Raw genomic sequence first — 27,672 nt, forward strand, 5'->3', positions numbered from 1 at the left:
CACAATCACAAAAGTTAGAAACTTGATGTTTGGCTTTTACTGACATCCTTGTTTCTAGGCTGTGGAGTTTTGTGGCAAAATTTGACAGAATTGTAGAATGTAAGTGGTCCTGACCATCCTACTCTCCCCAGTTCGCACTAAGGGTATGTCTATACTGCACATTACTTACGGCAGTGGGTAATGTATGTGCACTTCTCACACCTGTAGCATGGGCATAAATAGCGGTGTAGACCATGAGGCACGGCTTAGGTGAGTAAAGACACGCCTGAACCCTTAATGTATGTACCGTACATGGCTCTCTACACACACAAGCAGTAGGGAAAGGCTGCAGCTGTGGGGAAAAGCTCCAGCACCTCCCCACTATGGAAGTCTTTCACCACAGCAATGAAAGACTCTGCTCATCACACTAACATTAAACATGGCCCATTTCTTCTAGCTCTACAGGATGATCTTCACAGATGAGCAACAGGCAATAGCATAGTTCTTCACAGTCATGCTACCAGAGGTAAGCACCACAGAAGGGCCAGCTTCCTGTTTCATAGTCCTAGGATCTGCCATAACAGAGCCTGGTTTCCCTTCAGAGCCTAAGGCTCCCTGTGATTTGCAGTTCTCATCACCTGCCTGAACTGCCCCCAATCCCTTCCCTTTGTTGCGAAGCATGAGGAAATCACAAAGTCCATCCCCCAATTTCCTTTAGGCTTCTTGGAACACATAGCTCAACTTTTTCAGAGCAGTATGTTTCAGTGGTCAGAACAAGATTTTTCTAGGTAGTTGCTCTATGCAGAACACGCCCTTACTTGGACTTCTACTACTTTTACAGAAAAATTAATCTCAGGGTAGACATAGATCCCAGATTTTTTCTTCAGTTTTGCACTTAAAGAGCCAAATTTAGCTAATTAAATGACCCCTTAAATCAATGTGGTTATCTTAGCTTATGTTTTAGGGCAGGAGTTTTCAATTTTTTCCTTTCTATGATCCAACATCCTCAAATCCTTCAAAGTGCCATTGGAAAAGTCTTAAAGATGCTAAAGTTCGATAGCTCTCCCAGGCTTCTGGCGAAAAGGGAAAACTTCACTTATGCTTATCCTCCATAGTGTCCATATATTTTCAGAGACCACGTCAGGCAGATAACTGCTTTGTCTGACACTTTACTCACTCTGCCTACAAGACACAGCACATCAGAAAGATCTGCCAAGGAATGCTTACACAAGCAACTCCTAGTGACTCTTTTTTGGGGTCATGATCCACAGGCTGGAAACCCTCTTTAGGTCTTTCACCCCCTTTTTTCAAGCAGGATACAAGTTCTGTTGAACCATAAGGCAGGGCTGTGGACAGAAAGTGATACCTTATCACTGTCAGGAACTACAGCCTGACAAAAACTCACCAAGATGAGACTAGTCAACTTGTACTTCACTAACTCAGAAGGTATCATAAGCATGATGATTTATTTTAATGAATGACATTCTTACTTAACTCACATTAACATCAAACACTTAAAAGCAAGGGAAGTAGTAATTACATCAATAATTTTACACTGTTCACAAGCATCTTATCCATATCCAGCACAGAAATGCATATTTTATCAAACTGTAACAACCTTAATTCTGACCCCAAAATAAATACTATTCCTTGACCCCCTATTCTCACACTGTAAAAACAAAAAAATCCTTCAGAACCAGAAGTCATTAATAATACTTATTGATTAGCTTCAGGTGCAAGTCCACATATATAATCACTTTTCTAACTACCCACATTATTTTAAAGAAACATCAGTCACCGGTGTGTTACCGAGAATCCACTTGCCAGCTGACAAATGGGAAATGTGGGCTAAGTATATTTAGCCCTTTAAAGAAATGAAGCCAAGATACAAATGTCAAAGCCCCAAGGCCAGAGTAGAGGCTGTTGGGTGATAACCAAATAAGCGGATACCCATCACGTGCTAGTTCTGGGGGCCAGTGAGAGATTGCTCCCGCCTGGGTTGCTGAGTGACGTCACAAGCACGCTCTTAGCTAGTTTTTCAAACCAGGCGCTGGTGACCGAACCGGGACAGGCTCGCGGGCTGCCTGAGCCCGAAATGGAGCCGCCGGGTCGGGGGGGGGTCCGCGCGCAGAACAGGAGCAGCCGCGCCGCCCCGGACACGAGACTGAGCCTCCAGCTCGGCTGCTGAAGTGGGAGGGGGGCCTGGGCAGGCGCCGCAAGCCACGCGCGTCACTCACAGAGACGGGTCGGAGCCCCTCACAGCTTGGGGGAGAGGGACAGGCAGGGAAGGGGCTCAGCCGCGCGGCCGGCGAGGCAGACAAGCACCCTCCGTGCTTACCATAGCGCCCCGCTTCCAGCCACATCACACTTCCGCGAGCGAGGGGGCGGAACCGGAAGGGACGGTGCTTAGCTTTCTCCTGGTTGGTCGGGGAAGTGCCGCTCCGTGACTGACAGACGTCATCGGAGCCGCTGCGCGTCCTGATTGGAGGCGGCTGTCAGAGGGCGTGGGGCTGGGAGGTGCAAGACTGTATTTGCGCGCGGCAGCCGGCGGTTTTGATTGGCTGCAATAAGGCCCCGCCTCTTCGGGGCTCGGGAAGGCGGAAGCGGGCTGGGGCAGTGAGGTAGGGAGTGAGGCGCGCACGGGCCGGCAGGGGCTGGGTTCTGTCCGCGGGAGCCGGGGGGAGGCTGTGCTGACGCTCCGTCTGAGCCTGCGGGCAGGCGGCCCGGGCCTGCCCTCGGCCCGGGTCGCGTCCTGCCCTCGTCGTGGTGCTGGCGGCGCCCGCCGGGGCAGCGGAGAAACAGAAGCAGCCGGCTCACTGCGTCCGGGCTGCCGCCTTGTCTGGCAGGCGGGGCGGGGGAGGATATAACTGAAGCAGGGGAAGGGCAGGGGCCTCCCAGGGGCTACCAGAGCTGTGGGGTAACGGGCACCTTTCCCACCACCAGCGACGGGGGGATTTCTGAGGGTGGGAGCAGAGACAGAGGGAGGGGAGTGCCCGAGGCCTCGCCTCTCTGACCCCGTCTGAGCAGGGTCTACGGGCAGCAGCAGCATGGGGGCAATCCCAGAAGCATTGCTTGGGTTGGGGGGCAGCGTCTGGGATGCTGTGCTGCCCCCCCCCCCTGCTCTAGCAGGCCTGTGCGTGGTAGCATTTCAAGCCCTGGTACCTATTGGGTTTCCGGGGAATGAGAGGCTGTATCTATGGGGTTTCTGGGAAACTGGGCAGGCAGAAGCCCGCCCAGTGCTAAAGGATCCCCCCCAGCCTAAGGGGAGGATCTACAGGACCTCAGAAACCCACTAATTTCGGGGGACAACTAATAAAAGAACAGGGACAGGAGTGCGGTCAAAGGGTCATAAGAAGGGAGCCTGATGGGGACACTGAGCGGAGAACCCTGGACAGCGCCCACTGCTCCTCGAAGGCGTCAAGGGAGCCAGTGGACGCTGCCCAGAGGAACTCTGCCCGGATACGTGAATGGACTAAGGACCGGAAACAAGCCCCACAGTCGCAGGAGCCTCCATTGGCCAACCGCCTCTCCCTGGTTGTGTAGATGGCCATTTTAGCCAGGGCGAGGAGGAGGTTGACCAGGAGGTCCCGTGACTTTGTGGGGCTAGGGTTTTTTCTTCCCTAGCCTCTGGACTGGCCCATACTGGGAACTTGCATTGGCATAGATCCAGGGGTGTGAAATATCCACATCCTTGAATGACATCGTTAGGCTGACCTAACCTCTGGTGTAGACAGTACTAGGTTGATGGAAGAATTTTTTGCCTCTCTAGGAGGTGGATTAACTACAGTAATGGGAGAACCCCCTCCTGCCAGCATAAGTAATGTCTACACTGAAGCGCTACAGTTGGTAGCCCTGCTCGGTTCATTGGCTCAGATGTCTGCTTTTACATTAATGGTATGGGTGCACTTTGTGCACATGCATCAGACTTGGCTTCCTTTTGCCCTTTTAGGATAAAAGCTGCTGAGATGAAGAATGAATCTCTCATTTTGATTGTAGCTGAGTACCTGCAAATGAAGAGTTCTTGCTGTTCAATGCTGGGCAAAGTGTTTCTAAAGTTAACAAGCAAAGATTCATATATACAGATGCAGATCTTTACTGGCAAATGATATTCCATTTCGTTTAACAGCTGTAAACTACCATCGTAATGGAATATTTGTCATCTTTTTGTCCTAATCTGTAGGACTATATATCACCAGCTCCCATTTGCTAAATAAATATCTACTTTTTTTTCATACATGAGAAACCTATCCTAGAACATCTTGTTGCTTCACTTCAAACTGAACAAGTTATAGATACAAAATCCAAGAACTGTAATTGGCAGTCATGTGATTAAAACCCTGCCTGGCTCTTTGAAAAGATAGGGGCAGCTCTAATATATTTTTGTGGACATTTCTGATTTAAAGGATGCATCTGATTTTTCCCTTGACTTGTTTTTTAACTCATAGTAGAACTGCTTGGTATCCTGTAGTAGACAAGGGAACCTTTAAAGATTTAGTTTATCGTGCTTTGCGCCATGGCCATGATACAGTATTTGTGAACTCTTGCATGGTTATTTCTTGTGTGAAGTGCATAAAGTTAAATCATTTCATTGTAAGTGTGACTCAGAAATGTAGAACTACAGTGCTGAGGTAACATCTTCTACTTGTTTTATTCAGAGTATGTGTATACTGCCCACATTACAGTGCGGCCATGGCAGCGCTGTGACATGGGCAGTGTAGTCATGCTTTATTGCTGGGGAGAACTCTCCTGGCGATAAAAAATAAACACCGTGAACCACGGGTGGTAGCTTTATTGATTAAAACACTGTCTATACTGGCACTTTAAGTGCTAAAACTTTTGTCACTCGGGGTGGGTTTTTTTTTTTTTCAAACCCCTGAATGACTAAAGTTTTAGTGCTGAAAGTGGCAGTGTAGACACAGCCTCAGTGAATTCATCAACAGTGGGACTTGCATTTTTATTGTAAAATGTGATGAATCGAGGAATAAAAAGTCCATTGTTTTAATGAAGCACAAAAAAGGGTATTTTAAGAACTGGTTTCGTTTTGCAAGTAAATTTAGAATGATTCTCGTTGTCACTGCTGGAAGCATATGAGACAGCAGAGTAGACTTAGAAAGAAGCAGATTCATCGGTCAGTCTCCCCTGCTCAGGTCTTACTGCAGCTCCTGTGTGCTTGCTCATTTCATTATCCTCCTTTTCTTTATGGAAATATTACCTTGGTGGGGGTTTTTAAGTTTATGCGCCAGACTTGATGGTGATGCCAACTTGGAAATGCTTGAATAAAGATAATATTTGTGTGTCAGGGCTACAACACATTTACTCACAACTAACTATTAAAAGGCACAAATTAATTAAAACATCTTAATTTTTTTAATTGCCCAGGGTGCTATTTTACGTTGTTGGCTCACTGAAATCATTACATGCATTAGGAAGCCTGTTAGATTATGAAATCCATAGTGACTCTTTCATCCGGCACCTAATTTTGAAGAGGGCCTATAGGTTCAATGCAGATTTGAAGAGTGCCACTTATGAACTACCAACACCACATCCTGCAGCAGTTTTCCTCAAAGTTTTCCCATCCAAATATTAACTGTGTCTAGCTTAGGGTGGAGACATCTGGTGAGATCGCATTCTTTGATCCAAATGCAGGCATAAAAGATACCAGTTGCCTGTTTTGTTTTTTGTTGTTTTTTTAAAGAGTGAAATAAACCAGTTTTAATGAGTGGTGTTTGGTTTCTGTTTTGTAATAAAAAAAAAAATCAACAGAAACTCCTCTGTTAGCTGTACTGTCAAATACAGCTGAAAGTGAAAAGATTGTTTTGTGTTCCATTTGAATTGTTTAAGCAATAGAGCATATCAAAGAATTTGCTGAAAAGTGTCTATAGAGAGAATAAGGTTTTAAGTTGCTGTAAAATGCACACACAATCCTGAGTAACACGTGTCAAGTTGTACATGATGTAGTTTTTTCGCCCCTAGCATTTTCTTCTACTTTCATAAAGGCTAACAGGATCTTGAGAGGGAGAAGAGCTGTTTTAGATTAATAGTAATTAAAATGAAACTCAAGTGAAAAATACCATGGGCTTTTGACATGACAGATACATATGTATGTGCAATTGTTTTCTAGAGCATATGTACAAGGGCAGAACAATCATTTTGCATACTGAGAAAGCAGTACGTCCTGAGACATGGTGTGAAACTCTGCAAGTTTTACATGAGCAGGTCTAAAGCTGGGAATAAGGGTGTGATTTATGTAAATCGGTTCATATTTTTATACCACATCCATCACTAGTTTTTATTGCCTTAAAATAAGTCATGAAATGCATAAAAAACATGTTCATGTAGCTTGCTGCAACTTCAAATTATAAATCAATGAATAGCGTATAGGCCACAATTTATTCTGAGCCAGAAAAAACATACTTCTGCTATAGGAATACACATGGGGGCTGTGTAAGCCTAGTAGTATGACTACACACCTGATTAGAACTGCTTGCTTCAGACTGTGTCACTCAGATTTATGACCAGGAGTCATGTATATAACATTGAATTTTTCCCCCTTACAACTGCTTATTTTGTTGAATGACAAGGTGGGTGAGGTAATATCTTTTATTGGACCAACTTCTGTTGGTAAGAGAGAGACAAGCTTACACAGAGCTCTTCTTCAGGTCTGAGAAACATAATCAGAGTGTTCCACATTGTATTTAGCTGTGATAGATTGTTTAGTGTCAGTGGCAGGCAGGTGCGACCACAAGTGGCATCATTCCTTCATGAAAATTTAATAGTGAGCTCGCAACAGTTAAGGACATCACAGATGGCGTCAGAAGAAGGCAGCTGTGCTGAGGCCCTTCATAAGGTTTACTGCAAAAACAGCTAGATGTTTCCTACCTAGTTTAGTCAACAAATTGTTGAACCCAGGACAGCTAGAAGAACAAAAATTTGCAATGACTTATGGCAAGTACATTGTAAGTTGATATACCATAAGAGAGAGAGATGTAGACAATAGCTATGCATCAGCATCACAGCAGTGCAGCAATATGTATTGCAGTGTTGACTCCTGGGCACAATACTATACCGCCGCATATATAGGGGCACAGAGCTATATGTCAGAGAATGTTGCAATGACATGTTTAATGGCTGTATGAATGATGCTGTTTGGAACAGCAGGTGTCATATTCCTTATACCATTAGGTAGGCCCTTTCCCAACAGAAAATGCAATTCAAATATGTCTGAGACTTTCTAGCACATGTGCACACAGGTAGTAACCAGACTGCTGACTGGGTTGGATATGCTATACATCAGTTTGTGCAATTTCCAAAGGGCTATGATATATAGTATGTATGCTTCTAGTGTACCCCTCATTGTAGTATTTCAGTACCTAGCATAAAGTGTCAAAGGGCTGGATTTCTCAGTTGTTTAGGTGCCTAAAGATGAAGATAGGTGCTCAGTGAGCTTCTGAAAATGTAACAGGTACCTGTGCTATCTTTAGATGTCTAAATACCTTGAAAAACCTGGCCCAAAGACATTATATTGCTTCATACCTCATAATATGAACAAAGCACCTAGACTGTTGGACATTGTTTAACAGAGGATTGTACAAGAGTGATGTCTTACCTCTTAAATGAACAACCTTGACCACTGCGTTTCATTTTATTCCATTGTACCCACTACTGTGCTATATCTGTGTATCCATGATGTGAGTCTCACTGGATGCCTTGTCATAGCACACATTTGTCTTTCTGTGCCATTTGGATGTGACTGACTTTTGATGGTTGTATTTGCATCTGTTCTGGGGTGCATATTCTAAGTACGATGTTAGCTAAAATGTACTCCTTAACCTATATTTTGTGGGTATTGAACCTCATAAGTCTAATCTGTCAAACTAGTAAAGAAATTTCAATTTAAATTTCTTTCTTCAAAGGATTTTTCTGGCATGTGGGAAATAGATGCCAGATCTTGTTATTGGCCAATGAGAGTTTTGCATGAGTAAGGGGAATAAGATTTAGCCAGATTCAAGGATGTCCTACTTCTGGAAAGGTAGGTAAAATCAGCTAAGTTTATGCCCAAATTCTATCTTGAGCTGGTATGAATATCTGTCTGGGTAATAAGGTTCAGTTGACTTCCTCAGCTGTATCCTCGCAAGGAATGGGCCATGGTGGTTGTAGTTACTAAGAAAAAGATAGAAGAAGAAAATAATGCACATAAATAAGTACTAATCATGCTCTAGACTATGTCCCACTACACAACTAAGTTAGAAGGTTATTTCTAAAATAGACAATAATGGTATCACAAGCCACATATTTAAACAGCTTCAGCATGCTCTTTGAAGTCCAGTGCAGACCATCCCAAAGAGCAGCATTCTACAAGAAAGAAAATAGAGTAAAGCAATTTAGCAGAAAGGCACATTAGTTTTTGAAAATTCCAAATATTTTGTTAATTATCTTTTCAATTTGTTTTTGCCTTTTAGGAAAAAAGGTTAAAATTATCTGAAAAGGTAGAAAATTTTGCACTAAAAAGTTCTGTTCCTTACTCTGATACTGACTTGTGTGGCCTTGTGCAAGTCACTTAGCTTCTCTGTGCTTCTTCCTTCCCCTCCCCGCCCCAACTCTGCAATTGAGATATGTAGTTTTGTAAAGTGTTTTTTTGGATTCCTTGGAGGAAAGGCTCTGCGAGTGCAAAGATTATTACTAGAAATAAATGTTAAAGCTGTTACCATGATATAGGCCTTTTTTCCTTCTGTCATAAGTGAGATACTTACTGGATTATTTATGACAGCAAATTGACGTGAGCTTAGGAGACATTCAAAAACAAATTATTAAAAAGTTACTGTAGTTTGCTAATATAACGCAATAGGTTCTAATGAATATTAACTCAGTATAAGGAGAGAACTTCTGACTTACACAATAAAGTATTTTCATCGAATAAGCAGAGACCACCACAGTTACTCCCTTCAGAGACATCCTAGTAACCTTACAAAAGATTGTTTGATAAAAGGTACTGAGGGATTGAAAGTTTTGGGAATTATCTCATTGGAATAATACAAACAATCCTACATCTGCTACACAGACTTGTAGATGAGTTTTCAGTCTAGCATTGTGTGAATGGGAGTCCTAAAACAGACCAGATGGATAGATCAGAGATGGCCCAAAAAAAAAAAAAAAAGGTCTGATCTTTAGCTATAATTGGTTCACTCACACAGTGACAGAGGGAATGAGAACTTTGCATAAGGACAAAAATTTAGCCAAATTATTTGTTTATATCAGAAGAAAAAAATTAATGCAAGAGAAAAGTGAGGCTGTCTATCCTATCACAAGCTGCATTTGTTTTTACAAATAAGGCAAATGATTATGAAAGGGATTGTTTGTTTATAGGTCTACAAAAGGATCTTACAGGCCACTGTTTTCAACCTAGTAACTGGACAGGAAAGAGGGAGCACAGGGCTTTCTATATGCAGTCAGCTGTGTTCAGCTTATGGAGGAAGTTTTTCAATTAATCTTTCCTCAGGTTTTTGTATCTGAACAAATTAGAATATCTTAGAATGTTGCTAGAATCAAATTGTGTGGATTTATATTAAATTTCACTACATGAAAATTAATCTTGAGATAAAAGTAATACAGGGAGTATAACTTAAAATGCCTATGGATGCAATTGGGGACTGCCTGGGCTGAAGAATTAAATTTCAATGGGAGACATGGATGCACATCAGAGAGCAAAATTTGTCCCTTGCCTCTTTCCCTCCCCCCGCTCTGCCCCGCCCAATATACATATGTAATCAATAGTTTTTTCACTGGAGTACCACTAGGATAGATGGCAAAGGAAATTCTCAAGATATGAGACTCTGTTTTGGTAGCCTCTTGAATGCACCATTAGAGAGAACAAGAGAACTTGTTTTCCCTTATCCTTTGTCAAGAAAATACATTTCTTCATACACAGATAAAAATATATATCTATTTTAAATTTAGGAAATACCTTTCTTAGATCTTGTCTACACTAAGGATATCAGTATCACCAACCCCAAGTGTTATAAAAGCATGACCCAGGCCTCCAAAATGATTTGATAGATTGAATCATTTGATTCAAATAATGATTGATTTTTGGGCCTTTATGTTACACTTGAGTCATATCTTCAAGTTTTTTTCTGCAAACATGATGGCTAGAAACTTACTTTTTTGGGGTAAATGCAAACTGAGCTGTTCATATAATCAGAGGACTCGTGGAGCTGCTGCTTTAAATACCATGAGACTAGTGATAAAATCTTGACAACTGGCAATACTGGACTTTTTTCTAAGGCTTTCCCACCATGGCTTACAACATACATTATTTTAGTTGGAGTTTTATCATGATTTCGTCTGCTTGATGCAAACCAAATAAAAGTTGATTTTAGCTTTATGTGAACATGCTTAAAAATGCAGTGGGCGATGCATAACACTAGAGAGCTATATAGTATTAATAACATTTGAAACTTCACGATAGGGTAATGTAACTGCAAACTAAACAGGAATTAATTGCACAGATTGAAAAATTGTTTTTTCTGTGTATGGAATATTTAGTACTTAAGTGACGAATACACTGAAAATTAAGGACCCAGTCTTGAAAACACTGAGGCGTTGTCTAGGCTATGATTTAAGGTGTGATGTTAGCATGTTAGTTAACTAACCCAATAATATCACACCTTAAATTCTAGCCTAGATGAAGCTTACATGATCATTACCATGAATGTTCCCATTGAAGAGAATGGCCCTACTTGCTCAAGAATGGGCCCTAATACTGTTAAAAAAGTGAAGATTGCTGAGAATAAAGCGATGTAGGTGGTAGCTGTTAAACAGATTTTTTTAAAGGGATTATACTATCTATGTAGTGGTAGGGTACGTCTACACTACGGGATTATTCCAAATTTACATAAACCGGTTTAGCAAAACAGATTGTATAAAATCGATTGCGCACGGCCACACTAAACACATTAAATCGGTGGTGTGCGTCCACGGTCCGAGGCTAGCGTCGATTTCTGGAGCGTTGCACTGTGGGTAGCTATCCCGTAGCTATCCCATAGTTCCCGCAGCCTCCCCCGCCCCTTGGAATTTCCGGGTTGAGATCCCAGTGCCTGATGGGGCAAAAATCATTGTCGCGGGTGGTTCTGGGTACAGCCTCACCCCTCCCTCCCTGAAAGCAGCAGACAACCGTTTTGTGCCTTTTTTGCTTGGTGAACTGTGCAGACGCCATAGCACAGCAAGCATGGACCCTGCTCAGCTCAATACCGCAATCGTGGATGTTTTAAACACCTCGCGCACTCTCGTGCAGTATATGTTTAACCAGGACCTTCAAACCGAGGCGAGGAGGAGGCGGATACGGCAGCGCGGCGATGACAGTGATGAGGACATAGACACAGAATTCTCTCAAACCGCGGGCCCTTGCGCTTTGGAGATCCTGATGGTAATGGGGCAGATTCTATCCATTGAACGCCGATTTTGGGCCTGGGAAACAAGCACTGACTGGTGGGACCGCATTGTGTTGCAGGTGTGGGACGATTCCCAGTGGCTGCGAAACTTTCACATGCGTAAGGGCACTTTCATGGAACTTTGTGACTTGCTTGCCCCTGCCCTGAAACGCCATAATACCAAGATGAGAGCAGCCCTCACAGTTGAGAAGCGAGTGGCGATAGCCCTGTGGAAGCTTGCAACGCCAGACCGCTACCGGTCAGTCGGGAATCAATTTGGAGTTGGAAAATCTACTGTGGGGGCTGCTGTGATGCAAGTAGCCAAAGCAATCACTAAGCTGCTGCTACGAAAGGTTGTGACTCTGGGAAACGTGCAGGCCATAGTGGATGGCTTTGCTGCACTGGGATTCCCTAACTGTAGGGGGGCGGTAGATGGAACCCATATCCCTATCTTGGCACCGGAGCACCAGGGCACCCAGTACGTAAACCGGAAGGGGTACTTTTCAATGGTGCTGCAAGCACTGGTGGATCACAAGGGACGTTTCACCAACATCCACGTGGGATGGCCAGGGAGGGTTCATGACGCTCGCGTATTCAGAAGCACTACTCTGTTTAAACGGCTGCAGCAAGGGAATTACTTCCCAGACCAGAAAATAACAGTTGGGGATGTTGAAATGCCTGTCGTTATCCTGGGGGACCCAGCCTACCCCTTGATGCCATGGCTCATGAAGCCATACACAGGCAGCCTGGACAGTGGTCAGGATCTGTTCAATTACAGGCTGAGCAAGTGCAGAATGGTGGTGGAATGTGCATTTGGCTGTTTAAAGGCGCGCTGGCACACATTACTGACACGCTCAGACCTCAGCTAAACCAATGTCCCCTATGTTATTGCTGCTTGCTGTATTCTCCACAATCTCTGTGAGAGTAAGGGGGAGACCTTTATGGCAGGGTGGGAGGCTGAGGCAAATCAGCTGGCTGCTGATTACGCGCAGCCAGACACCAGGGAGATTAGAAGAGCACACCAGGAAGCGGTGCGCATCAGAGAAGCTTTGAAAACGAGCTTCATCAATGGCCAGGGTACAGTGTGACTGCTGTGTTTGTTGATGAACACCATCCCCTCCTTGATTGACTCATTCCCTGTTAGCAACTCACCCTCCCCCTTCGAGTACAGCTTACTTATGCAAATAAAGTCACTCTCGTTTAAAAATCATGAATTCTTTATTAATTCATTATAAAAAGAGGGAGAGAAGTAAGGGTGTGGTTTGGGAGGAGGATAGGAGGGATGGAGAAGGCCATTAAAAAAATTTCACAGTAATGACAGCCTTCTGGTTGGGCTGTCCACGGGGGTGGAGTGCGCGGGTGCACGGAGCCTCCCCCCACGCGTTCTTACACGTCTGGGTGAGGAGGATGTGGAACATGGTGAGGGTTGAGGGTGGTTATACAGGGGCTGCAGCGGCACTCTGTGATCCTGCTGCCGTTCCTGAAGCTCCACCAGACGCCGGAGCATGTCAGTTTGATCACGCAGCAGCCCCAGAGTTGCATCCCGCCACCGCTGATCTTCCTGCCGCCACCTCTCATCTCGGGTATCCCTCCTGTCCTCACGTTCACTGGCATCTTTCCTGTAATTTGATACCACGTCCTTCCACTCATTCAGATGAGCTCTTTCATTGCGTGTAACTTCCATAATATCCGAGAACATTTCATCTCGCGTCTTCTTTTTCCTCCGCCTTATCTGTGCTAGCCTTTGGGATGGAGGAGGGACGCTTGAAAAATTTGCAGCTGCATGAGGGAGAGAAATATTTAAAAAGATACATTTTACAGAACAATGGTTATACTCTTTCACAGTGAACAGCACTATTCACCTTACATAGCACATGTGATTTTCCTACAAGGTCGCATTTTTCATCTTAATACTGAGTGCCTGCAGCTCTGGAGTTACAGATCTCACAGACACAGGTCCGGGCATCAGAATTCAGCTTGCATGCGGCCATGGTAAGCCACTGTCTTTCGGCTTCTGTAGTGATTTACCCCTCCCCCCAACGCATGGCTAATACCACGCTAGCTCCCTGCTAATCAACACACTTCCCATCCCCACCCCCCACTGCGTGGCTGGTAGCTTGGGGAAGCCCCGCTGACCAAACACAAAAAAGATCATTGGCATTTCACTCCTCCCCTCCCCCCGCTTGGCTACGTGCAGGAAAGGATTTTTTTTAAGCTGCTGCAGTCCACGAACCCAGTAGGAAAATGGCTATCTCCCTTACTTAAATTCCTGATTTTTAACCAGGTTATCCTGAACGATATCACTTTGCTGAGGATAACACAGCGAGATAAAGAACGGATGCTTCTTGAATGCCAGCAATCACCGGGACCATACGCTGCTATGCTTTGCCATGCAATGATACCTGATTACTTGCTACATGCATGGCGTGGTAAAGTGTCCTACCATGGTGGGCGGAACAAGGCTACCTTGCCCAGAAACCTTCTGGAAAGGCTTCTGGAGTACCTACAGGAGCGCTTCATCGAGAAGTCCCGGAGGATTTCCTCTCAATCCCCGGACATGTTAACAAACTTTTCTAAGTAACTATACTGTCTGCGAATGCATCCCAAGTCCTCAGGGCAAATCAATCATTAAAAAACGCTTGCTTAAAAAACAATGTTTGCTATTTGCAAAGGTACACTCACCAGAGGTCCCTTCCATGGCGTCATTGTCTGGGATAGTTGCTTGGGAGGGCTGGGAGGAGGGTAATTCCGTCAGGGTGATAAAAAGCTCCTGGCTGCTGGGGTTCACGGAGTGCTGTGTGCTCTCTGCTAGGTCGTCCTCCTCTTCTTCATCTTCATCTTCCCCGTCTGCATAATCCTCAGCCATGGCAGAGATTACAACCCCCACCTCGGAATCCACGGTCAGGGGTGGGGTACTTGTGGCGCAGCCCCCTAAAATTGCATGCAGCTCAGCATAGAAGCGGCATGTTTTTCGACCTGCCCCGGACCTTCCGTTTGCTTCTTTGGTTTTCTGGTAGGCTTGTCTGAGCTCCTTAACTTTCACTCTGCACTGCACTGAGTCCCTGCTGTGGCCTTTATCCGTCATAGCCTTAGAAATTCTTTCAAATACTTTTTCATTTCGTCTTTTGGAACGCAGTTCTGTTAGCACTGAATCCTCTCCCCATATAGCGATCAGATCCAGTATCTCCTGTGCAGTCCATGCTGGGGCTCTTTTTCGATTCTCAGGAGACTGCATTGTTACCTGTGCTGATGAGCTGTGCGTGGTCACCTGTGCTGATGAGCTCTGCATGCTGGGGAAGCAGGAAATGAATTTCAAAAGTTCGCAGGGCTTTTCCTGTCTACCTGGCCAGTGCATCCGAGTTCAGAATGCTGTCCAGAGCGGTCACAGTGGTGCACTGTGGGATACCGCCCGGAGGCCAATACCGTCGATTTGCGGCCACACTAACCCTATTCCGATATGTTAATCCCGATATTAGCGCTACTCCTCTCGTCGGGGAGGAGTACAGAAACCGATTTAAAGAGCCATTAAAATCGATATAAGGTGCCTCCTAGTGTGGACGGGTGTGGCGTTAAATCGGTTTTACGCTCCTAAAACCGGTTTAAACGCCTAGTGTAGACCAGTCTTTGGTTCAGGTTTCAAATTAGTTTAGTTTCAAACATTCCATGGTTGGTTGCTATTTTGAATTATTTTACTTTTTTCATAAAATGCCTAGAAGGCCTGACCAAGATCAGAGCTCTGCTGCATAGACTTTCTACAGATACACTGGTATGTTCCCTGCCCTAAAGAGTTTACAGTCCAAGGCTCCAGTTCTGCAGATGTTTAACTGCATGCAGTATGAAAAGTTCAGTTGAAAACAATGGGGCTATTCACAGTGTCTAAAGTTAAGCATATTCACAAGGTTTGCAGGATCAGGGCCTAAAATAATCTGTTGTGTTTAGGTCTCAAATTACATAGGATAATATATTTTTTCCCTCCCATAGTTCATGGCTGTAGGGTGAGTAGGAGTAGGTTTGTAACTACTATTTTTTAATTAAAATGCATTTTTTCACATTAACAAATTTTCCCAAAACCCTTCAGCCTTTCGCTTTCCTTGGGTAACTGGGAAAGTGTTCAAGAGTCAAATATTTAAATCCAAGATCAAAGTATTAACCATCTTGTTGTTTCCTATCTATTGGTTTAACTCAACTCACTATCTTAAATGACACACATTCTGTTGTCTTCTTCAGGTATCTTTATTGATTTACTGAACTGGACTCTTAAAAGTAGTTAACATTCAAAGAATTAGTACTTTTGTTTTAACAGGATAGACTTTCTGGTCTTTGAATAAACTAAGGGTACGTCCATACTTACGGCCGGGTCGACGGGTAGCGTTTGACTTCTCGGAGTTCGAACTCCAAACGCGTTCCCGTCGACTCCGGAACTCCACCACCGCGAACGGCGGTGGCGGAGTCGATGGGGGAGCCGCGGACTTCGATCCCGCGGCGTCTGGACAGGTAAGAAGTTCGAACTAAGGTAGTTCGACTTCAGCTACGCTATTCGCGTAGCTGAAGTCGCGTACCTTAGTTCGACCCCCCACCCTAGTGTAGACCAGGCCCAAGTGTATCAGACCTCACTTCTAAACAAGACAGGTTAACAGTTACGTTATTACAGATTCATTAATTTAAAATCAGAAACACAGCTGAAGAATATTGAATTATCACCATAGCTAGGTTAGTTACTTACTGACTTGCAACTCAAATATAAACATAAAATCAATATTATAGACGTTTTCCCCTCTCCATCCTTAATACTATCATTAGTTGGAGCAGTGGAAAAAGAGACTACATTGTCTTTCTGCAGTTTTATCTATTTTACAGAATCTAAACTTTTCTTCGCTTTTTTAAAATACCCATTCCTAATAATTACTTGTTGTGGAAAGAGTCTTTTGTACATGAGATTTTTGCTAGGCTAATATAATACAATGTAATGGAAAAAGTCTCTCCATAAAAACTGAAACAGCAGGAAAAGTATGAAGTAGATCACCTATTCAGTTCAGTCAGGTGTTAAAGTCTAGCTAATGCTATTTAAAGTCTAGCTAGAACCATTTAAATGTACAGCAGTCTGAGAAAATAAACCTGAGTTGAAGAAGTTAAAAAAACCAAACACATCCTTCACTGCTGTTAGATCATATCCCATTCCATCTTTATTCTGTCTTTTGTCTTGCTTTCTCACCCTCCCCCAGACTCTTCCAGACAGTCTCAGGGTATGTCTGTACAACAAAGGTGTGATTGTAAGGCATACCTGCACTGCTTTAAAGCTAACCAGCACAGGTAATGAGTATTGAAGAGGTGGTTGCACAGGTTCTGCAGCTATTAATCCCAGTACAAACCTGCCAGAGACTCTTGGTATGAACGTGGATTGCTAGCTTATACTGAAGTCATTAGCCAGATTAAAGATAGCATGGGTATACCTACCCACACTACAACCACACTTTTGTTTTATTGTACAGATATATCCCTAGTTCTTTGTCTCACCTCCCCCCAGATTAAGGACTTGGCTACATTAGTTTTTGCACTAGGGTAGCTACACAGTACAAACTCTAGTGTAGATTCACTGCTTCAGTCTTTAAAAGAAAAAAAAAACAACCACCAAAAAACTTGCACCAGTGTCTGTCTAGATGACAAAAAATGTTTTAAAACCAGGGTCAGCTGTACCATCGCAAGTCAATTTTTACACCAGTGTAGTGTGTGTACACTAGGGATTTGCACCGGTTTAGCTATGCCAGTGCACAAAACCCAATGCAGACAAGGCCTTACAGACAGGCTTCCTTTTTTCACCCCGTGTCTTGGCACAATCCAGTGCTTATTTCTGATGAGAGGAGATAAGAGTGCTGTTGTAATTTACTAGTGCCTCTGGTGATTCATCAGTGGTAGCCTTTTAAGTTCTGTTTAAGGGCTTGCCTATATAGGTATGTTCAGGCCACACTGCTTCTGAAAGAGAACATTTACACAGGGTATATACTTTCAATTACTTGTCTAAATTTCACAGCTTTAGTTATTTTGTCTTAATTCTCCTGTGTGTTGCTGTGTAGAAAAGCCCTAAGAGTAGGTATAGCAGTTATATCTTGGAGAAATGTGTATGGTTAATTGTGGTGCAGTTATTTTTAGAAACCAATCCTTCATCAATAAATGCAATTGACTGCCTCAATCAATCATCTGACTGCCTTCTTATCTACTGTCTATGCCCAAATAAATTTGTTAAGTCTATAAGTGCCCCAAGTACTCCTAATTGTTTTTGCTGATACAGACTAACACGGCTGCTACTCTGAAACGTGTTTATGGTTTATAATCATGCAAGAAACAAAATCATTTCATGGTGTTAAAACATTACTGGGCTCAGGCTGGGTTATTGTCTGCACACGATTGTGATGTAGTTATGAGCCTTCAAGCAGTTCAACTTTCAGGACAGCCCAGAGTCTGACTCCACTTGTATTTGATTATATGCAGCATAGGGGAAGCTTTTGAAGTCTTATCTGGAGGTGGGATTAGGGTTGCCAGGCATCCGGTTTTTGACTGGAACGCCTGGTCGAAAAAGGACTCTGGTGCTCTGGTCAGCACCGCTGGTCTGGTCGGCGGTTTAGCAGGGCTAAGGCAGTCTCCCTGCCTGCCCTGGCTCCACATGGCTCCTGGAAGTGGCTGGCATGTCCCTGTGGCCTCTAGGTGCAGGGGCGATCAGGGAAGCTTAGAGCACCGGCTCCACAGTTCCTATTGGCCAGGAACCACAGGTGCAGAGCTGCCTGGCCGCCCTTGCGCCTAGGAGCCATACACACTGGTTGCTTCTGGGTGTCGCGCAGAGCCAGGGTAGGCAGGGAGCCTGCATTAGCCACACTGTGCTGCCAAATGGGAACCCCCTAAGATAAGTGCTGCTCGGTTGGAGCCTGCAACCTGAACCCTCTCCTACACCTCAACCCCCGGCCCCAGATTGGAACCCCCTCCACACCCTAACTCCCTCCCAGAGCCCACACCCCAACCCCCTGCCTGAGCCCTCTCCCTCACCCAGACTACCTCCTGGACCCTGCAACTCCTCCCGCACCCCAGCATTGAGCCCCCTCTTGCACCCCAAACCTCTCATTCCCCTGTCCCACCCCAGAACCTGCACCACCAGCTGGAGCCCTTACCCCCTCCTACATCCCTACCCCAGTCCAGTGAGTGAGGGTGGGGGAGAGCGAGCGACCGAGGGAGGGGGGATGGAGTGAGTGGGGGCGGGGCCTCAGAAAGGATGGGGCCTCGGGGCAGGGGGCAGGGCAAGGATGTTCGGTTTTGTGCGTAGAAAGTTGGCAACCTTAGGTGATCACCAGAAGGCCTTGCTAGTAGGGAAAGGGCTAGGACATAGCACCAGGTCTATTGAAACTGTTTCCTTTAGACACACATGCTGTAAGCCAGCATGCTGATAGCTTTACTGGCACAGGCCTTGTCTACGCCACAATTTTGTCAGCAAAAGGCAGCATTTGCTCACAGAATAGTGGAGATGTACACACTGCAATGCTACTTTTGTTGGCAAAATAAAACCACCTTGACAAGGCATAAAGCTTTTTGTGGCAAAGTTAAAACAACAAAGTGTCAGTGTAGATGCTGCCGTTCATTATGTCACTATAACTGGCCTCCCCCACTATACCACAATGCCTGCCATGACTGCTTTCCTCACTGTTTTGAATTTTGCTGCTGATTTTATAGGGACAATCCTGATTTTTGGGTCTTTTTCTTATATAGGCTCCTATTGCCCCCCACCCCCTGTCCTGATTTTTCACATCTGCTGTCTGGTCACCTTACCCTGCATGCACCCCTCCCCTTTCAAAGCTCTTGGAAGTTTGGACAGCTGAGTATGTCACTCCACTCTGTCAGCAAAAAGCAAATCATTAATGTTCAATCCTGCTCTGTCTGGCACTAGGAACACATAGCAGGCAAGCTGCTGCTGCGGGGGTGGGGGACCCTGTGATGTGCAAAGACAGGGAGTGAAGTGGTGGCTGGTGTTGGGGTGGTGGTCCTCTCTTCCCCCTGCCTCAGGACTGGTTGCTTCCAACTGCTGTCTGAACTTAGAGAGAGCATGCTGACACACTCGCTCTCCCCCAACACCAGTGTGACATTGCACTCTATATGATTTTATGAAAATATGCTAATGTGACTGGAATATGCTTCATGCAAAAGGTGTCTTGTAAGGTATTATTACAAAACGTATCTACTGAGTGTTATCATCCTATTTGTATAAATGAACCACTCTTGTATCCGAAACTAGAAATATGAAATATAACTCTGAGGGCCTATTGTAATTATGCAAAGTGTGGGCTATTAATAGTGGTTTGGAATCTTGATGACTCCCATTAACCAGGACAATTGACTGCAGATGGCTCTGTTTTACCAGTAAGTCTTCCTGTATATGTGTGTGTTGGCAAGTGGGTAATGAAATCTTTCAGTGACGTGATCATGTCACCTGAACTGGAATCCATCTTTAACCTGGTGTCTTTCCATTGAGAAGGAGGGGGTGGGAACCCAGAGAGGGACAAAGGATTCCCGCCTTATGCAAAAAATATATAAATGGGTGAAACATAACAAAGGAGGAGAGCCATCATGAGGAATCCCCTAGCTACCACCTGAGCTGGAACAAGGGCAGTACCAGGGGAAAGGACTGTGCCCAGAGTAGGAAGGCATCCAGTCTGTGAAAGAGAGTTATTGAAACATCTCTCAGGGTGAGATTTGTACCTGTACTCAGTTGTATTACTGCATTAGGCTTAGATTTGTGTTTTAGTTTATATCACTTGGTAATTCACTTTGTTTTGTCTGTTACTACTTGGAACCACTTAAATCCTACTTTCTGTATTTAATAAAATCACTTTTTACTTATTAATTAACCCAGAGTATGTGTTAATACCTGGGGGGGGGGCAAACAACTGTGCATCTCTCTCTATCAGTGTTATAGAGGGTGAACAATTTATGAGTTTACCCTGTATAAGCTTTATACTGGGTAAAATGGATTTATTTGGGGTTTAGACCCCACTGAGAGTTGGGCATCTGAGCGTTAAAGACAAGAACACCTCTGTAAGCTGCTTTCATTTAAGTCTGCAGCTTTGGGGCAAGTAATTCAGACCCTGGGTCTGTGTTGGAGCAGATGGGCGTGTCTGGCTCAGCAAGACAGGGTGCTGGGGTCCCAAACTGGCAGGGAAAGCAGGGGCAGAGGCAGTCTTGTAACATCAGGTGGCAGCTCCCAAGGGGAGTTCTGTGATTCAACCTGTCACAACCAACACTTCCTTAACACATACTGTCTGTCACATACACACTCCTACACTCACACACATTCCCTGTCACACATACTCCTCCACATACTTCAGTTGAAAAATGGCTGGCAATCTAGTAGAATGACCATAGAAAGATGGGATTGAGAAACCAGCATCATGTGACACTGTATCTGCTACATGAGGCATTGCAAACCCTTCCCAAAGCACCCTGCAGCCAGTTGCACAGTGGGATGGCTACCCACAGTGCGCTGCTCTCTGTGTCGATGCAAGAGCTGCTAGTGTGGATGCGCTCTGCCGACACAAGGAGCTAGCGTGGACATGCAACCACGGTTTTAAGTAGAGCGCTTTAATTACTGATAAAACTCTGTAGTGTAGACAAGGCCTCAGTCAGCTAGTGTCAGCAGGGGTTTACAAAAACTGGAACAAAAAGCTTTTTGGTAATGCTGAATGCACTGCAAACATTTAACTAATGTCCAGGAAGAACAATATCTGCACTTTACTCTTCAAGACTCAATAAATATCCTTTCTGTGTCCAGTAGTTTAAGGTTAGTGATATATTGAATAGTTCAGTTTTAGGGCAAAAATCACAGAAAAGTTAATCAACTTTTTGCATTTTTTCATTTTTCTTTATTCAGTACATGCATAGTAAAAGCACATATAAAAGAACTGTGCACTAATGACTGCAAGGCCCTTTTCTAAATAAGTAGTTTGCTAACAGTCAAATACTATAAAGAGATACTGATAAGATTTTGCTTGACAAAACATACTTTACAGTAATATCCAATAAATTTAGCGACAGAGCTGCATGCTATTTGGTTTTAGAAAGACAAGTTAAGTAGTTGCTACTCTAACATGATTTTACTTGTATAATATATGAGGTCTCTAAAATGTTATGGAAAAGTGGCAAAATTGCCTTTTTAAAAAGAAAAATGCAAACTAACAAAAATCTCTCCCAATTTTCTCCTCCTTTTCTGCTCAATTTTCTATGCTATCATCTCTTAACTGGTCACATAGTATACATGAAAACAATGACCTTGACACTAAACACTTTCAGAACTAGATGCTAGTGCTCAATATAATTGCCTTGTTGGAAAGGATAAATTATCACTCATAGCTGATAGAATATTGAAGCAATCTTGTGCTATACTTTCCTAATAAGTACCTCACTACCCTCTCTGTTCAAGCCAAATAGCAGTTTTCCTTTAATATGCCCCTGCTGTGTCTTTGATACAATTGTTGGACTGCAACTTTCTTTTCACTGAGGTGCAATCAAACATTCGTTAATGCTTGTGAAGAAAAACTAATATTGAAGAGCCAGCTTCCTTAAATACTACCCCTTGCTTGGTATCCAGTGTCTGGGGGGGATTACGTTTTTGTAAGATTAAGTTTCTTGGGGTGTTTTTTTTTAAGCTTTGAAAGTGTCAGAAAAATTTATCAGCAAAACAGTGAGCTGACATTTACTGAAAAACCCTGAGTTGCATGCAGAACTTTAACAAAGATTGAAAATTTATACACATATTTTATTTTTCCTGAAGACCCTCTTCTCTCCCCTCTTCATCCTCTTTCCTTCCCCCCCTTCCCAGTACGCACAATAAGTAGACATCAAGTTGACCAGATCTGAGGTACCAGCAGTATGGCACAGGAATAGACAGTTCCCTTTGGCTGTTTTAACTGATTCTGTAGGGGCCTGATCCAATACCCACTGAAGTGAATGATACTCTGGTATAAGGCCCCATTCCTGCACTGTGCACCACAAGGGCAGACCCCTGTATGTACACAGAGCCCCACTGAAATCAGTGCTCATTGCAGAATTGGGGCATAAATGTTCTATTGGCCCCAAACCTTGCTGATTAATGTATTAGGTGACAAACCAGGCAAACTTCTGCGAGCCCTAAAATTCTTAATTTCATTTTTATCATACGTAATTCTATCATGTTTGTTGCCATTTTGCGGTGTTTCCAAGCTTGTGCTTGAGGGTCCACACTGCATTGTAAACTCAATCTTACTGCTAGCCTCAGGTCTCTCAGCTGTGCTAATGTGTCCATACCGCACTATGCAACATGGGTGTCGACTTTTCAAACTGCTGGAGGTGCTTGACCCTTGGCTCTGCCCCTGGACCCACCCCCACTCCACCCCTTCCCCCAAGGTCCTACCCCTGCCTGCCTCTTCCCACCCCTGCTCTGCCCCGTCCTGCGTCTTCCCACCCAGTTTCCTCCCCCTTTCCCGAGTGTACCGCATCCACACTTCTCCCCCCTTCCTCCCTGCATGTAGTGACACAGCTGATTGCGGCGGGCAGGAGGCGGGGGGAGAGAGGGAGGGAGGAGGTGCTGATACATAGGGCTGCTGGTGGGCAGGAGGTGCTGGAGGAGTCGGGGGGGAGCTGATAGAGGAGCTGCCTGTGGGTGCTCAGCACCCACCATTTTTTCCCTGTGGATGCTCCAGTCCCAGAGCACCCACGGAGTCGGTGCCTATGCTATGCAGACCTTCTGACTTGGGTCTGCTGCTTGGACCTGAGTCAAAGCAGGACTCATGCTCTGACCCATCCTCTACCAGGCTGCTAGGACCTGGATCCTTAGTGTTTTCTGACCTGAGTCAGACTGAGTTGTGTCTCGATTGAAGGGGGGGGGGGGTTGGGCTCAAGTCTGAGTCAGAGCTTGGGCTTAGTGTGCAGTGTAGACGTACCCTTTGAGTTCTAAGGTCCATTGAAAGTCAGGCTCTTTAGGTGCTTTTGTACATGTTATTCTTTATGGCTGTCTTTGAAACAGCTGGCTTCTCCTGAATTTGATGTCTGGCAGATGAAGAATGCCATGTGCAATCAGCCAGCACCATGCTTGACAATGGTATTAGAACCTAATAGATTCCACTAGATTCAATACCTTTTCTCCTCCCCTCTTTTTATGTGTTTTCTTCTTCCTCTAGCCTTTCCCAACATCTAAATCTCTCTTCCTTTTTCTCCTTTTATGTACCACTCTCCTGCTACCTCTTAGGGCTTATCACACATACTTAGTCCTGTAAAGATGAGATTTTTATTGGTAAATATTGGTTTCTACACACACACAAATTGATGAAAAAATATTTCCAATGATAACTGAAGTTTACAGATAGACAAAGTAAGAAAAATGCTGCTTAGAACTTACTAGTTTTCATGTAAGGATATTTACTTTGTATATTTTTGACATTTGATGTTGACAGTTTGTGTTTTAAAAGTTTTATGAAACTTTAACTTTTTGAATCTCAACATCTACTGTCATTCAATAATTGTCTGACCCCCTCATCCCCAGAATTTTGCAAAACTGTGAACATTTAAATTGACAAAAAAAATGCTTAACAATAGACATTATTATTCATCAAAATCATATCTGAATTCTACCAAGCCTACACACAAGCACTTGATCAGGGCTGACAATAACATTTCATCCAGTAGAAAGCTGTATTTGGGAAGCCAAATAAAACTTGGCATACTATTAATACATAATTAGTACTTTTTAATTGTCCAAAGTCTGTTCAATTTTTTAATCTTTATAGCACCTCTTTGGGCATGGGGAAATTGAGGAGTGTTCCAGTGCCATAGGAAGATTGTCAGAAATGTGACTAGATCTCAGGAATTCCTGGCCTTGGCCCTGGCCTTTCTGAATCTATGCTGTATGTAGGCTTAATAGAGCTGTATGACAGAGCTTCCCCTTTACTTTTCCTGTTGATACAATACAGCACTGTTTCCTTTTCTTTTTTCCAATTCCTAAAAATCATCCTTTCACATTTTGTCTTTTTAGGAGTATTATAGGGGAATAATCACTCTTTTTAAGCTTGTAAGGCAGCCAAATTGTTCTCTAATGAAGTAACTGCTTTTTTTTCCCATCTGCAAAGATTTCAGTTGTATGAATTGACTTAATTTTACTCTGTGTCCAGGTAGTCAGAATTACTTAACATATTCTATTTCTCTCAAGGAAATCTCAGATTTCTGGGACAAACTTCCGAAATTTGTGTTTTAAGTGATACCCGCAAGTGTACCAGTGCAGCTATGCTGCTGTAAGATCGCTCGTGTAGCCGCTCTATGCCGATAGACGAGAGCTCTCCCATCAACATAATAAAACCACGGGGCATCGGTAGCTATGTCAGTGGGAGAAGCTCCCCTGCTGACATAGTGCTGTGAACACTACTACTTTTGCCAGCCAAATTTATGTCACTTAGCGCAGTGTTTTTTTTCACACCCTTGAGCAACATACATTTTGCCGAGATAAGGTAGCGTGATCATGGCCTTAGATTTGCGTATAAATTTGTCTGGGCTAATTTAGGATACAGCTGCTGGCAATTGGGCAATCCTGTCTAAAAATACCTTGTATTCATATTCCCTGTTCCTCACTCAGTCATCAGGGCACTTCCCTGAGCCATTTAGCTGCTACTAGGGACCAGCTGGCTGGGCACTGAATCTACTATGTGCTTCCTGTTCCTGTAGTGCCTTCCTGGCAGATCTCTTTCCCACTGGAGAATGCAATCTGGGAAGGGTGCTTTCAAGGGCTTCTCCTTCTGGGAGTGTGGGAAGAAGGGCTTGTCTACATAGGAGTAATACCCTTATAATTAAACCACTATAGTTATATTGGTGTAATTTCACCATGTGGACCCTTTCTGGAGTAAGAATGTCTTTTTTGGTTTAGCTTGAGCTGCTTCCAAAATGCCTAAAGTAAATTTTTAAAAAAACCTTCTCCTATATTGGAAGACGTGTCCACAAGGAGAGTTATACAAGTCTGACTGTAGTTCTTTAAGTTCTTATGCTTGTATAACTTCTTTGTTTAGACAAGCCCTAAGAGAGGAATTGGGCACATTGAGCCAATTGTTTGACTCCCACCTATCTATCCAGCAGTATCTGAGTGGGATGGACCTGATGCTTCAAAGCTAAGAGAGAAGTAGCAGGATGACCTTGCCTCCAGGCTGCAGGGATGATCAAAGCCTGGGTGATAAAGTTCCCATTGGCTGGAGTGCTGGGCTGGCTGTGGTTCTCGCTGTTTCCCCCTGTTTTATCTTCCCCTGGTGACTGCAACGTTCTGTTTCTGAGGAGAGAAGGTTGCTTTAGTTTTTTGCAGCATCTGCTGTGATACAAAATGGCTGTATGCGGTCTACCTCAAGGGTGGGAAACACTGATCCTTCCTTAATCCCCTGTATTAACACGAGGAATGGGGTTGCTTGATCTTTCCCCAGTGCCTCTGCTGGCTGCGTGGCGGGGGTGGGGGGGAAGAATTGATCCTGTTCCCCTTTCCCTACAGCAGCTAAAAAGCTTCACATTCCACAGCTGGGTTAACTTTTGCTGTCTTTCCCTCAGATTATGTCGGAGAGCTTGTCTACACTTACAACGCTGCAGTAGTGCACCTATGCTGCTGTAGTGTTTAGTGAACACTGCATATGCTGATAGGAGAGATTCTCCTGTTAGCGAGGGTACTCCACCTTCCCAAGAGGTGATAATTATGTTGATGAGAGAAGCCCTCCCATCTAGCCTTGGTCAGGGCGACATAGTTATACCAACATAAGTTTGTAGTGTAGACCAGGGCTGAGAAGGAGCTCTCTTGAGGCAGAGGAGGGGCTCCCTAGTAGCCCCTCAAAAGCCCTGAAAATATTTGTTTTAAATAGACCCATTTTAGGCTGTAACTAACATTGACTCTCCTTTGTTTACAGAGTGTGGGTCAGTGTTATAGAAACACTTGTACAAAGATTGTGGGATGATGAGTATTCCAGATTTTCAAGAAGTTTTCTATTTTGTAACTGACCTTATCTGACTCTTAAACCCATCATCAATCCCACACTTCTCCCAGATGACTAGGACCATTGCACTACACAGGCATGCTCTCACTATTCCTACCTAAAGAGAGGAGGAACAACAAAACTGCAGAGACAATACAATCTTGATCAGGGTTACTGAACCGGTATTTAGGGGAAATTGCTATTTAGAAAATTACAAATCTGGTGTAGGAAATTTTGCACATCAAGTTGGCTCATGAAGTCTGATATTTTGGCTTTGGCTTATGCCTCATGTTTCAGGGGAAGGCAAACAAACCAAAATACTTTACCTTGAAAGTTGTGCAAAACTGTGCGTGTGTTTATGATCTGTCAGTGACCTCTCTGATACTCAGCTGGTACTATCTAAGGCCAGTGGCAGATTAGTCACTGGGCCAATGGGCCTATGCCCAGGGGCCCCGGCCAATTGAGAGGCCCTGAAAAAATGGGCACCCCTGCACCCCGACTTGCTCCACCCGAGTGGGAAATGGAGTCAGGGCTCAGGGGCTTGCCCCTGCCCCTCCCCCCATCTGGTGCTCCTGGGGGAAGTAGGGTCGGGGTGTGGGGGCTTGCACAACCCTGCTCCCTGCCAGGAATACTGGGTGGGGAGGGGCAGGGCAAGCCCCCATGACCTGACCCCATTTTCCTGGCAGCAGTGTGGCAGGGGGAATGGGGCAGGACTGAAGGGGTAGGGAGGGGCCTCCCACTTGCTCTGGCCCAGGACCCCACAAATCCCTAGTCCACCTGTGTCTAAAGCTTCCATCCTGCAGTTGCATCCAGGTAGGCAGACTCTTGGGCTTGCACAGAACACATTAACGTAATTCTGTTGATACAGATTAATTTGCAGGATCAAAGCCTTAGATGGTAGCAATAAAATCTTCTGCTAGGTTAGTAAATCATTCAGCCAACTTTTTATCTCTAGCTGTACTGTTTGACTCTTACTCCTTTCATTTGTAGGGGCATTTTAAATTATTGATTAATCAAGAAACCCTTTGCACTTTTAATATGGAACAGTGTAAAAATGAGGGACTGTTCGGTTCTAAGTTCAGTATAATTTGAAATCTATCAGTTAAGTCCTCCCTAACTCTTTTCATCTAAAGAATAAATAATCCTGGCATTTGAAATCTTTCTTCTTTGGTTGTGAAAAGTATGTTTAAATTCCACTTGAAGGTCTGTAACTGGAGCTGAAGGGAGTTTCAGACAGAACCAATATCCTGCCTGAAAGCATGGAGGGC

At 44.2% G+C, this 27,672-nt stretch overlaps 2 protein-coding genes across 5 annotated transcripts in view; one reads left to right on the top strand and one right to left on the bottom strand.

Annotated features, from left to right (window-relative positions):
* TMEM167A (transmembrane protein 167A) overlaps window positions 1-2,446 on the bottom strand; it is a 28,885-nt gene extending 26,439 nt beyond the window's left edge. Inside the window, exons 1-2 of one of the 3 annotated variants that reach the window (XM_045020690.1) lie at window positions 2,318-2,385; window positions 1,207-1,325 (exon numbers count right to left, since the gene is read on the bottom strand). In XM_045020690.1, coding sequence (XP_044876625.1) covers window positions 1,207-1,325; window positions 2,318-2,342 — 144 coding nt within the window. In that variant the 5' untranslated portion in view covers window positions 2,343-2,385. Of the gene's footprint in view, window positions 1-1,206; window positions 1,326-2,216 lie in introns of all 3 variants that reach the window. The other 2 variants (XM_045020692.1, XM_045020691.1) reach the window with 2 other exon arrangements.
* The window catches only part of XRCC4 (X-ray repair cross complementing 4), a 283,845-nt gene continuing 258,500 nt past the window's right edge, over window positions 2,328-27,672 (top strand). Inside the window, exon 1 of one of the 2 annotated variants that reach the window (XM_045020686.1) lies at window positions 2,328-2,600. The gene's annotated coding sequence lies outside the window, so the exon portion shown is untranslated. The remainder of the gene's footprint in view (window positions 2,601-27,672) is intronic. The other variant, XM_045020685.1, reaches the window with a different exon arrangement.

Source organism: Mauremys mutica, chromosome 6 (assembly GCF_020497125.1).
Source record: "Mauremys mutica isolate MM-2020 ecotype Southern chromosome 6, ASM2049712v1, whole genome shotgun sequence".
In the NCBI taxonomy this organism is placed as follows: Eukaryota; Metazoa; Chordata; order Testudines; family Geoemydidae; genus Mauremys; species Mauremys mutica.